The following is a 13,777-nucleotide window of genomic DNA, read 5'->3' on the forward strand; positions in this document are numbered from 1 at the left end:
TAAAAGAAGTGACTTATTATGTCAACGCACTAGCTTATTATCTTAGAGCCTGACAAAGAACCCATTACACAGCTATATTATCCCAGCGTCTAATATATTTCCTCAATACACAAGCTTATTATCTCAGAGAACTCATTATTATCCTTGTGTATCATTGGAGACACCGACAAAGTATCCCAGAACACAGCTATAATATCTCAGTGTCTGATACATTTTCTCAGGGCACAAGTTTATTGTCTCCGGGCACTCATGTATTGTCTTATAACTCTGACTTAATTATTTCAGAGTGCTGGTGTATTGGTTCAAAGCCTGACTAAGTATCCAAGAGTACAGCTCTAATATCTCTGTGCCTGACATATTTCCTCAAGACATAGGCTTATAATCTCAGATCCCTGGATTACTGTAGTGTGGCCTAATATCCCAGAGCCTGACAAGAGTACTGCAGAGCACAGCTATAGTATATCAGTGTTTCAGGGCTTTTCTCAGAGCACAGGCTTATTATCTCAGAGCACAAACCTATGGCACAAGAGAGTTACAAAATAATGGGCTAGTGGCTCTAGACTTTAACAATTTTTTGGCCCTCAGACCCTCCTTATTCTATAAATTAATTTCATTTATACATTTTTCTATATTTTTTAAGGAATGCAAAATGTATTAACCTTTTTTTAACACTAGAGGGACCTACCACTAAACATCCCTTATCTGCCCCAGTCCAACAGCGAGAAAAAAAATTGTGAATTTTTTTTAAAATGAATTAAGGTGAAATTTAAGTATTTAAAAAAATCACTGAAATATATTAAAAAATTGAGATTTAAAGCTTAATAAAATAAAGCTCAAACAGCAGCAGTAATAAAATATATATTTCTCTATAGATGATCCTGTGGCAGAGTCACGTGATCGGCTGGAGGCTCCACAAAACAGGCACTGGGGGTGGTGGGTATATACCAGGCACCAGAGAGCAGCATATTCAGAACTCTAGATAATATGATGTCATATCGACGTGACAACAATGCACATTCTCACTATGGAAACTACAAAAATTTAAAAAATGTAGAAATATATTTCCATCAGATGGGAGGCTCATGAGCGCCCCCTAGCTCCATATTTTTACAGCATGCATCCTCTTTTAAACTTCTCAATGGACTGATGCGTACTATACAACGTAGCACATTTACATTCATACATATTTCTGGAAGATTATAGGACTTTTACTATAATAATATTTGTTATAAAATTAAATTAATTTCTATTTTTCACATTTTTTCTACAGTATTTTTACATTTTTTTTTTAGAAAAATAAATGCACTGAACTTTTTAACACCGAATAAAGCTTGCAGGAAGGCTCATTAGCCGCCATCGATGTAAATGACAACATTGCAGATCGCCGAAGATGCGATTTTTTTGGGGGGGAGGCGTTCTGCGGAGAGGGTAACGAGGTGTCTCACAGTATCGGATAGCACAGCAGATCATGATCTATAAAGTGAATAGATTTACATAAAAGACGCCAAGAACACCAGGACTGGACTGAGAAATACTGATACGGTTTCGGATTGAAGGACGCTTTGTGGTCTGAGGTTGTTCAGTTATTATTGTTTTGACACAACATGACATAAAGTGACAGAATAATGAACACTGCCCAGAAAACCAGGAAAACCAGGAATCAAGTACGTTCTTTGCTCCCTTAGAACAAGAAATGGAAGACAATACAGAGAAACAAACATTATACAATCATTTCCAGGGACAGTGTGTGACTGAGCCGCTGTATCTAAGCCTGTCATGTGTGACACTGTCTGCTGAACCGTTGTATCCGAGTCTGCCCTGTGTAATACTGTCTGCAGAGCTGTGTATCTAAGCCCATAATGTGTGATACTGTCTGCAAATATGTGTCCAAGTCTAACATAAGTAATACTTCCTGATGACTCAGAGTATCTAAGCCACTTGCATAGTGCCATCTGCTGACCTGGCGTATCTAAGACCATCATGTGTGATACAGTCTGCTGAGATGTTCTATCTAGCCCATCATGTGTGATACGATTAAATACACAGCTCGGAAGATAGTATCATGTGTGTTGTATTTAAGCCTGTCATGTGTGAAACTGTCTACAGTGTTGTGTATCTAATCGTATCATGCATGATACTTTGCTAGCTGTATCTAAACCTATCACGTGTCATACAGTCATCTGAGCTGCGTATCTAAGCCAATCATGAGCCATAGTTTCTGCTGAACTGGCGTATCCCAGCTCTACCATGTTGGATACTGTATGCAGATGAAGTTTAGCTAAGTCAATCATGTGTGATACTTTCTACTGGACTGGTGTATCCAAGTCTATTATGTGTATCTCAGCCTTCTAAATGTGGCACAGTCTTGTAGGCAAAAAAACGGCATGAAAGTGCTCTTGGGTACGCTTTTCCACTCTTTCATAGTGCTTTGACTTCCTGGGACTTGGAGTTCCACGTCAGATGGTGGATTTTACGTGACACTACCGAATGTTCCTGAGTAACACAGAGGACACTGAAATGGCACAATAGAGTCCTGTCCGTGGCAGATCCCAGTTTGCCCCTTACAGGCAATGCCCTATTAAAGGATTCGGTCAATTTGGAATATTAAGCGACCGTCTGAGCTTTGATAGATCAGATGATAATGGAATCAAGTGGATTATAACATAAAGTGCCCCGTTAACCCTTCATTGTCAGGGCATGCATCAAGGTCCTTAGATGCTTCATTCACGCCCATATTAAATAAGAGTAGACAACCACTGTCCAGTCCAATATCCGATGTTCGGTCCACGCCAATAAGTTATGTCAGGAAAATGGACAAAGTGCTTGGGTTTCACGCGGATCCTGCAGGAGGGGATCAGTTTGATAAACGTGTAGAACGGCTGCTTCGGGGAAATCTGTGCACCTTAATGTGTTTGGACAGATGGTCACTGCGAGCAAATTTCTTTTCGCAGACTGCGCACTGGTATGGCTTCACACCGGAATGTGATCGGCGGTGTCGGGATAACTCGTCAGACCGGGAAAACCTGCATAAAATAAAGAAATAAACATTATTATATGTAATTCACGCATCATACTGAGAGTTAAAGGGCAGCTCCACATTAAAGGTCCAACACATAAAATACACATTCAGGCTGCTGATTTTTCATCAGGCCTTGCTGGTTCAGGGTCTTATTCTACATTCTATCATCTACACCAAGTACTGTCCAGTAATCTGATGAAGAACAAAATGAGAACAACTAGAACGCAATGCTGCAATATGGAAAACGCTGCTTATATCTGACACCAAAAACATCTGCAAGCAGATTAGAGGCCCCCTAGATTATGTTACCAAAGCCTCCCCTTGTGACCACCCGCATTTATAGTAATCACATTATAAAGAAGATTACTCAGAAGAAACTCAGTCCTAATCCATGGACAAGGACATAGGTTCAGTCTGAAACGCGTAGGAAAAACAATATATTTTCGGATTTACTTGGGAACGTCATTTTTTTACTTTGTTGGAATAAAACTGATGCAGATTTTTATCCGGAAAACGACTGGAGAATTTCTTACTTTATATTTTTTCCCTTGTTGGGGAAAGTACAATACACAAAATGGCTGTCACCCTACAGAGCAGAGCTCGGTTACATTGTATTTGTAGAATATCTGGTAATTACTTCTGATGTCCTCCCTCCATCGCTGACCAGCTCCTGACCTCAGCAGATAGGCGAGCAGTCAGACTCAGTTCACTATGCTCTCCTCGACCTCATGATTGTGACATTTTTCACAATATCATTTTGCAGGAAGTGAAGCTGCGGTTTTGCTAATCTCCACTTATGTCCTAAACCACAGATTAATTTCTGCTTAAAAAATGACGGCGGGTCACAAAGCATTGTGAAAATGGGAAAAGACATCCTCATATTCTATCACTATGGGGTTTGTTTCCTTGACTGCTCCTGACATATTCTACCTCTCGGATACAGTTATGGAGCCATCATTTACGGCTCATACTCACTTGCGAGCAACTCGGATGAGTCTCGCACGGCAATACCCGGCACTCAGATTGGAGCGTGCGGCCGCATAGCAATACATGCAGCCGCACGCTCCACTCCTGGGTGCCCGGTGCAGTGCCGGGTATTGCCATGCGAGACTTATCCGAGTTGCTCGCAAGTGAGTATGAGCCCTAAGGGTATGTGCACACGTTGCGGTTTTGACGCTACGGATTCGCAGCTGTTTTCCCTGAGTTTACAGTACCATGTAAACCTATGGAAAACAAAATCGGTGCACATGCTGCGGAAAAAAATTAGTGGAAACGTAGCGTTGTTTATTCCGCAGCATGTCAATTCTTTGTGCGGATTCCGCAGAGGTTTACACCTGCTCTATAATAGGAATCCGCAGATGTAAAACCGCAGGTGGAATCCGCACAAAAACCGCATAAAATCTGCACTAAATCCGCCGGAAATCCGCAGGTAAAACGCAGTGCTTTTTACCTGCGGAGTTCTCAAAACAGGTGTGGAAAAATCCACAGATGTTCCATCTACGTGTGCACATACCCTTAGTCTCAGAGTCACCCGGGCCTCCTACAAATACACAAGCCCTGCTCACGCCTCCCCTCTCCTATCCTGAATCCACTGCTAAGGTAGATCTTATAATCAAGTTAGTGATCAGTGAGCTCCACCCTGTGACTTTCTAGTTATTGCAAAACTACAACACCCAGGCTGTCAAGACATGCTGGCAGTTGTAGTTTTGCAACAGCCGGAGAGACCATTGGTATAGAACTTTCAACAGGACAATCAATAAAGTCAATAATGTCCAGGACAGTCTAGGTGCTGCCATCTCTTTAAATATTGGCGTAAGAACAGATGACTGACTTATTCCTGGAACTCATTCACTTCAAGCCAACCAAGCATATAACTGTATTCAACTATGTGAAGAATTGCAGAAATTGTACCACTAGCGCCACAGGACCAAGCTTCCAAAGTAAGAGGCTCTTTATATATATGGTGTATACCCATGTACACTGTCGCACCGTAAAAGCTCACACCACATGGCCCTCCAGAAAAATATCGCTCTGCATATTTCCATAGGCTTGCAAGTATTAACAGACAACCAACAGAATGGTCAGGGGTCTCTTCCTCATTGCATCTCATTACCCTGCATGTAAATGGCAATTACTGGAGTAACATAAATCATTAACAATAACTTGTAATGCAATACTGCCTATAACACACAGTACAAAAGCAAGGTAAGACCATTATATCAAACATCTGCCAAATAATAAACCACAAACCTGCACCGTCTGACATGAACCGCTGAAAGGGAACATGCAATATTCATGGGTTCCCTAATTGATTCTTGTTCCACTGCTGACAGAGAGAAAACATTACCCATCTCATCTTACCACCATTAGTAGCAAAATAACAGCGATAAAGTGTTATTTCCAAGAGCAACTGCAGCCAAAATGCATTTTGAAGGCATTTAATAAGGATATAATACATTACTGGGCCCCAAGTACCAGCATACAACTGTTATATTTATTTCCTCTTTCTAAAATACTGCCCCTGTGTACAAGGATATAGCTACTATAAGACTGCTCCAATGTGCAAGAATATAACTACTATAATACTGCTCCTATGTACAAGAATATAACTACTATAATACTGCCCCTATGTACAAGAATATAACTACTATAATACTGCTCCTATATACAAGAATATAACTACTATAATACTGCTCCTATGTACAAGAATATAACTACTATAATACTGCCCCTATGTACAAGAATGTAGCTACTATAAGACTGCTCCAATGTACGAGAATATACGGTAACTACTATAATACTGCTCCAATGTACAAGAATATAACTACTATAATACTGCTCCTATGTACAAGAATATAACTACTATAATACTGCTCCTATGTACAAGAATATAACTACTATAATACTGCCCCTATGTACAAGAATGTAGCTACTATAAGACTGCTCCAATGTACGAGAATATAACTACTATAATACTGCTCCAATGTACAAGAATATAACTACTATTATACTGCTCCTATGTACAAGAATATAACTACTATAATACTGCTCCTATGTACAAGAATATAACTACTATAATACTGCCCCTATGTACAAGAATATAACTACTATAATACTGCCCCTATGTACAAGGATATAGCTACTATAAGACTGCTCCAATGTACGAGAATATAACTACTATAATACTGCTCCTATGTACAAGAATATAACTACTATAATACTGCCCCTATGTACAAGAATGTAGCTACTATAAGACTGCTCCAATGTACGAGAATATAACTACTATAATACTGCTCCAATGTACAAGAATATAACTACTATAATACTGCTCCTATGTACAAGAATATAACTACTATAATACTGCTCCTATGTACAAGAATATAACTACTATAATACTGCTCCTATGTACAAGAATATAACTACTATAATACTGCTCCTATGTACAAGAATATAACTACTATAATACTGCCCCTATGTACAAGAATATAACTACTATAATACTGCCCCTATGTACAAGAATATAACTACTGTAATACTGCTCCGTATGGATGTATAATTTTTAGATCTGACCATTTGAGCAAATATGACCTTGTTCTCTAAACTGACATTTTGAACCAACACCGCAGTCACAAGGTCTTTACAGTAGAAATAGCTGTGTATGTTTCCTTTGCTGTCATGTCTTCAGTAGAGTCCACACAGTCCTGTGCTCATGTTACAGATCACACGGTTCCTATTTTTGGGAAGCCTGAAGATCGGTTCTGCTAGGGCTGAATACCGCAGTGCACATCTGCAGCTGCCCCTCTCAGGTCTATAAAATGGCCTATAGGTAACATTTACTATGGGTGGACAGAGTCTTTGCAGCTCACGTGTTAACACAGGACACATCACATGTTGGAACAGGTCCCAGAGAAACCTACATCACAAGGGCTCGTCTTCTTATGTTATCACTCCAACAAATAAGGTTACTGTAGGTTACAAACATAAGACGTAGTAAAGGTGATTCGTGAATAATACACCCAGGGCTATGCTGCAAGAGCCAACACTGCCTGTAATTCCATTCACTTCTGACTGAGCTGGGTGTCAGCCAACATGGCCACCTTTACATAAGAATCTGCTTAACACCTATGGCCATATTCTGGCAGTACATTACGGTATTACATTATAACTCAATGTGCTAGGGACAAAACTGATATTTCTAACAAAATGAATAATGGGAACTGACCTCCATCCACATCCGGGCCACGTGCAAGCAAACGGCTTCTCCCCCGTGTGTCTACGCAGGTGAGCCTTAAGATGGCTACTCTTGGTGTACATTTTGGTACATCCCGGAAAAGTACATTTGTGCATTTTTATGAGTTCTGTTGCAGCATTTTTTTGGAACTTCTGGCCAATCATAATACCAGATTGTCCCTGAACTCCCATATTTGAGCCCATAGGTTTAGCAGCAATGGGCACTGGTGCAATGCGGACAAATTTGGAAGACATGTTTGATGACTGCACCAGTTGTGGGACCAGAGCAAAGGTCTGACCTTGAATATTAACTAGAAGTTGTGCTACTTTAATGTTGTCGGGGAACTGTGACGCCAAGGCTTGGTTGGCGTTGGACTCTTGTTTGATCTCTATGGGTTGGATCTGTAGTATAACAGGAATTCCACCTTCAACAGCAAGGGCACCAGGACTTTTGCTACCAGGTTCCCCTTGTAATGTGCTATTCGACTGCTCTTTTGTATCCTGCATGACGAGGTTGGCCACCATAGAGGCCTGCTTTAGTTGTTCATGACCACAATTCCTCAGTTCCTGTTGGGTTTCGACTTTCAAATCAGTTTTCATGTTTTCTTCAAGAAACTCTTCGATTTCATCCAAGGTGGGATGAAAAAGTGACGTCTCCTCTATGTCCAACCCGAAATCGGGAACTTTGAAGAACTCCTCCTTGACCATTGTAGGGTGTTTTCTTTTGTCCCACCAAGATAAAGAAGCATTACTCAAAGACGTCTGGGACAAAAGATAGTCTAGAATGCTGTCCTGGCTTTCCACACTGCATGTGCTTCCATAGCTGGAGCTTAGCACCTGAGAATCAGGACTGGAACAGGAACGGAAACTGGAGGAGTCACTGTCATCCTCCGAAGTGGGAGAAGGCAACATCTGATAGCTCCTTCCTCCCATCAGCATCTCCGTTGTGTATTCAAGGCTTGACTGTGCATTAGAAAAGCATTCATCTGTAAGAAGCAAATGATCCACCATTCCTGGATGAGCTTCTGAGAAGGTCCCAGCACCATAAGCCAAAAAAATAAGAAAATATCCCACACGGGATGGGTCCTGTAAGAGAAGAAGACATAAAATATATGAAATGTATGAGACTAAACCTCAGTGACCACAAACCAACCAGTACCCTGCTTGCATTAACAAAGGGTAAGCCCCCTGAAACAGTTGTCTCCAGGTGGGTGGCTTTTGGACAAGATTTTGGTCTGGCTACATATCTTTTGTCATGTTGCAAGGCTAGTTGGGGTTCTCGATTGACTCATAGGCCAATAGGTAATCCTAGAAAGTCAGCTTTCTTCTTGTTGAAGAAAAGGTAATTTGCAGAGACTACACAACTGGAAAACTTTTGACACCCAAACTAAGTTCCATCTCTCTCTATCCAATTACTTTATATAACATACCAACAACATCCACCAGTTTTCTTTTGCACATGACTAGCTCTATGGAATTTTGCACAGTTTTTATTTACATCCCTTTCTACGTTCCTCCCAAATTCCAAAAACTTGCAACTTAGTTTATTGGCTTCCTAGGGACACAGATGTGTCTGCAATAGGAAAACCAGATTGTGAGCTTTCAAAGATGACTGAATGCTCATAGAACAGTACAGAAGATGTAGGCTCCATAATACTAAGGCAATCCATAAATCAAGAAGAATGGAACATTTTGAAAAGATCAACCACAGAGCTTCATTTGTAGCCCTACCTAAGTCTTGTACATTTCTTCCCTTGGCTTCTAGAACCTCTACTGAAGCATCGGCCAAAAGCACTTTAAGTGTACATACCCCGGTTGGCAACGAAATGGTAAACTGAAGGTGGAATGTGTTGTTAATGAGATGTTTTAATGCAGGAACATTCAAAGATTGCTGGATCTGGCTATCAGTTCCGCACATGGAGCAAGATTGCTGGCTCCAGAGGGGAGCAGGATAAAGGCTCCTTTCTAAAAAGACGCAAGTCTATTACAAGGGTAACAGTCATCCCCCCATCATATGAGGGCTGTGACTGAGCATGTATGAAAACCCTAGTCATGTTCACTGCCACACAGAGCTCCTTTCCACATGCTATACTGTTGCTCTGTGCTACACTCAATGGGGGATTATGTGATGTCTTAACCCCTCTTCTTCCAGTGGTGAAGGTCAACTGTTCCTGGTGGAACTACATGTCACCATCCATCATGTTCATCTACCTTATACCAACAACTGCTTCCAAAGACTGAAAAGCTTGAAAACCTAACAACTTGAGGTCAAGGCTGAACCTGATGGATGTTTATACCTAAGTAATGATATACAGAAAATGCTTTAATGGAAACATAGCATCTATGGTCGAACAGAAAGCTGTAGAACATGATTTCTGAATTGCCATTTATTAGGTGCAATCATACACGGGCTTTAATGGGCATGTTCTACTATAGTCCTAAAGACCCAATGTACCAGGTCCCTGTTGAAAATTGTCTGACTTCTCCCTTTGTACTCCCATTCATCTCTATGGACAGAGGGTCAGCGTAAGGCTGGAGTCACACTACCGTAGAATACAGACGAGTGCTATGCGAGAAAACATCGCACAGCACTCGGACCGTATTTTTTTCTCAGGAGTATTCGATGTACATGTAAAATTACAACATCTGCCTATGGATGCGAGAAAAACTAGGACACCACACCATTCGTCTAGCTTGCGACAAATGCGCACACATTTTCCTAATTTCAGCTCATTGAGCCATTAAATTCAATGGTAAAAAGCAGTGAGAAATGTAAAGCCATATGGATACATGGGTGCGAGAAAAATCACATCATCGCATTGCAAACGCATTACACACGGATGACCATACGGAGAACACTTGTGCGACTCTCGGCAGGGAGACTCGGCCCAATTTTCCATACGTTTAGTGTGACACCGGCCTAACAGTGGAAATTGGGACCCTTGTTTGTGGGAGATTGGACCTTTTAAGCTAGCAATACACTCTCTATAGTTGATTGCTCTTCCTAACAAGCTCCCCATTCACTTCTAGTTGCCTGTCATCTCCTGTAGGAGAACCAAAGGGTCAGATGTGAACTTCAATACACCAGATCCTTTTTCCCCAGACATCTGTCATGAGTGGAACATCGGGGTACTACTATACAAATGAGATGGTCTGCTGGTCATGAAAAATTTGGCAAGATCCTGTGACATCCACATACTGTAACCTATCATTCCATAAGACCTGGGAGAGGACTCCAGAAGACTGACACATAAGAAAGGATTTCTCTACCCAGACAACTATCCCATAATACTAGGGAAGGGTGAATGGTTTTACTGGAGTTTCACCAGTTCTCACATTTGAATTTATTTAGATACACTGGGAATCTGATCTGGGAATGGACTCACTCATCTCGAGCTCACCCGTGAGTAATTTTGCTCACGTTATGGTGGTTTGCGTGTTCTTCAGTAATATCATTAGCTGGATTTTTTTTTGAGTCTTAAAACTTCACAAACAAGAAATAATCAGCTGGGAAAATGTTGCGTCCTCTTGTGTTTGCTCCTGTGTTTAAAACCTTGTTTAACTGGAGTGGAAAGATTGTTAATATCTTATCAGTGACTTTGAAGAGTTACATATTAATCAGGGTTACGGATAATGGGAGCACGGTGACAGGTGATGGCAGCTCAGCCAATTCTGTACTACGGTGTAATATGATGGACAGGAGAAGATACCTCCCATCTCAAGTCACGGCCGCTCTGTCACCACAGATCTTCTAGAGCCTGAAATGATAAATCAATTGTATCACTTGTAATGAATAATCAGGTCACTGCCAGTCCAACTAATTACATTCCCTGCTGCGGTTACTTTTACAGCTACTTTCTATAGAAGTCAATGCATTGTGGGATTTTGATTAATTCCACAGAATAACAAAATCCCATATGTGACTATGAGTGTTTATATTGTGATAATACTGAGCCGGATCACAGATAAGAAACATAGAAAAAGCTGCACAACAGGATCCACAGCTGGAAAAACCTATTATTCCAAACGGGTTTGTTTTTTTCCAGTGAAACTCTGGAAGTAATTAGACAATTTGTTTCTTTTTGGCAAAATTCTGGAGAAAGCAAGAAGCACAAAGTGCTTTCGTGGTCGATCCTATGCTGTGTCCAAAAAGATGATTGAGATAGATAGATTTTCCAGGGTTAGTGTAGTAATTCGGCCCTATAACTACAAAGGGAATGTGTTGATGATGGAACCAAATATAAACATTATGGCCAGGGAAACTGTTAGCCTCATTGACATCACGTCCACTTTATCAGTTATTAGCGTCAATGGACGATTATTTCAACACAACCCTATATAATATAATTCCATTTTCTTCCACTACCAACACATTCCTATAGTTTTCCATAGCTGTACTCATTGACAACTACTATGTAGGCAGCATAAGGGTTAATCATTGCAGATCTCACTATGGTGCTCTATTCTGATGGCCCTTGAGGCAAATAGCAAGTTCAAGAAAATAAAGTCTCTGTGGAATGTAGGGATTGTCATGTAAATACTAGGTCGACTTAACCCTTAGAGGGAAGCAGCCACAATAACCAAAGTGCACCATGGGTGAATCCGGCTCACAAGGGGAAAAAATGTCTTCAATATCTCTCTGCACCCCCTGCTGCTGCAACTGCTGCTCCATGTCTGTACAGCAGGACACCTGAGAAGACCAGAGAATGCCATACTTGCTAGTAAACAATTGGAAAGATAAATGTTTGCTTTTTAACCTTTCGCTATCAGCAATGCAGGGTTAGATCACAAGCTCTGCAGGATACATCAGGTCATGTGCGTTAATATAAACTAAACTTTTTTTTTATATATCACAAGCGGCAAGTTGCACAGGAACATGCCAATACCACCATATAAAAATGCCAGCATGTGTGTATTGTTCATTACGTCTTATCACTAAGTTGAAAATATGGCGCAGAATATTTGGCGCAACCTAAGTTTTGCAAAAATGGCACTTGTATAAATGTGCCCTAATGGTGACTTATCCCATTTAGTACTAGGGCTTAGCAAGGGTTAACAAGCTTAAAATGATAGAATCTTCCCAGTTAATGCAGCTTAGCCTTGGCGCTGTTTGTGAATGGCGCATTGTACGGTCTATTATTGAGTCCTTGTGGTGTTCTCCACTCCCCTATCCCAGGCCCCCAGTGCTGAACATGACCGCTAGTAACCCATCTTCCCTCCCTCACTGCTTCTACTGTCAACATTCTCCTCTCCACAACAGCCCAGGAATAGCTCCGCCAGCTCATCTGAGCCCTGCACATGGTAGATGCCTCCCTACACACCAGGCTGGTGCCCATTAAGGTGCCCAAACAGCAGAGACACCAAAACCTGTGTGTGACCTACAGACAAGAGTCACATTGTTTACAGCAGAGCCAGAGTGTAACAGAACAAGGATGGAATGTTATCAAATACAATGTATCAATATTTCTAGGAACATTGTCTCAATCATACAATCAACAATAACATTCTGCAAAACACTTCAGGCTCTGATGTGTGTAGGTCTCATATACAGCGATGCAGGTCTGCCCCATCTGTCACCCACAGATATTATATTATTATTATTATTATTATCATTTATCCCCCACATCCCATCCCAGGTAAAGCAGCACACCAGGCTTTCATGGATTTGTAAAATCCTTATATTCAGTCATGTTGTGGTCCTGTAACATCAGCTACAACACGATGTGATGTCACCAAGGGATGTGCCACATTACAAACTCAGCTCTGCTACATTAACTCTTGTCATTCCTATTCCTCCATGGGTTGCAAGCCCTTACTATGCAATATTTGATTTTCTTTATAGAAACATCCTATGAAATGCAAAGCACTGCGGAATACGATGAATACTAAATGATACCCTGATAATACTGGCAAATATACATTTGATATTCGCTCCCCTGCTACAGAGCAAAAGTAAACCCAAGTAGGGACTGTTGTTACTTGTAGTTCCCACAACAGCTGGCTGCTGCCTGGTCTTACGTTTGCACTTGGCATGCTAATAAAAAACCAAATCCTGAATCCCAGAGCTGATCCATGCAGCAGCAGCAGGTCGCCATATGTTGGGGCTGAAGCGAGGAGTTGTCCAAAGTTTGCCCATTGCTCCCATCAGCATCCATGCTCCCTACCTGCTCCTCCCGCAGATCCCAGGGAATTACTGGCCAAGTTTGGGAGCTTCTCCTCGGCGCCCTTGGAGTGACAGTGCAGCAGCCCCGCCGGCACAATGTGCTGCAGGGAGTAGTGACACTCACATGATCCTGCGTGGGCAGGGAAGGCTTGCAGAAGGCTCGACCACATCTCCGCAGCCCATTGGCCCACAGCTCCGGGGGGTGGGGGGTCGGTGCTTTCGTCGTCAGTGGGAATTTCTAATCCCCCCCACCAAAAAAAAAACCCACATTTTCCCAGCCAAGAAGTGAATGTACAGGAATGTCTCCTTACTCCATGCTGCAGGCATGTGCTAGGGATCGTCTGCAGCCACATACTCTGCAAACA

The 13,777-nt window shown here is 41.6% G+C and overlaps 1 protein-coding gene across 1 annotated transcript; it reads right to left on the bottom strand.

Moving 5' to 3' along the window:
- Positions 1-1,290: 1,290 nt before the first annotated feature.
- Positions 1,291-13,546, bottom strand: KLF15 (KLF transcription factor 15). Its single transcript, XM_077276644.1, has 3 exons — positions 13,414-13,546; positions 7,242-8,335; positions 1,291-3,023 (listed from the first exon to the last, which is right to left on the bottom strand). Exons 2-3 carry the CDS (start codon positions 8,258-8,260, stop codon positions 2,855-2,857), a joined length of 1,188 nt encoding a protein of 395 aa, XP_077132759.1. The 5' UTR covers positions 8,261-8,335; positions 13,414-13,546; the 3' UTR covers positions 1,291-2,854.
- Between the last annotated feature and the right edge of the window lie 231 nt (positions 13,547-13,777).

The sequence above is a fragment of the Ranitomeya variabilis genome, chromosome 8 (assembly GCF_051348905.1).
Source record: "Ranitomeya variabilis isolate aRanVar5 chromosome 8, aRanVar5.hap1, whole genome shotgun sequence".
Taxonomy (NCBI): Eukaryota; Metazoa; Chordata; class Amphibia; order Anura; family Dendrobatidae; genus Ranitomeya; species Ranitomeya variabilis.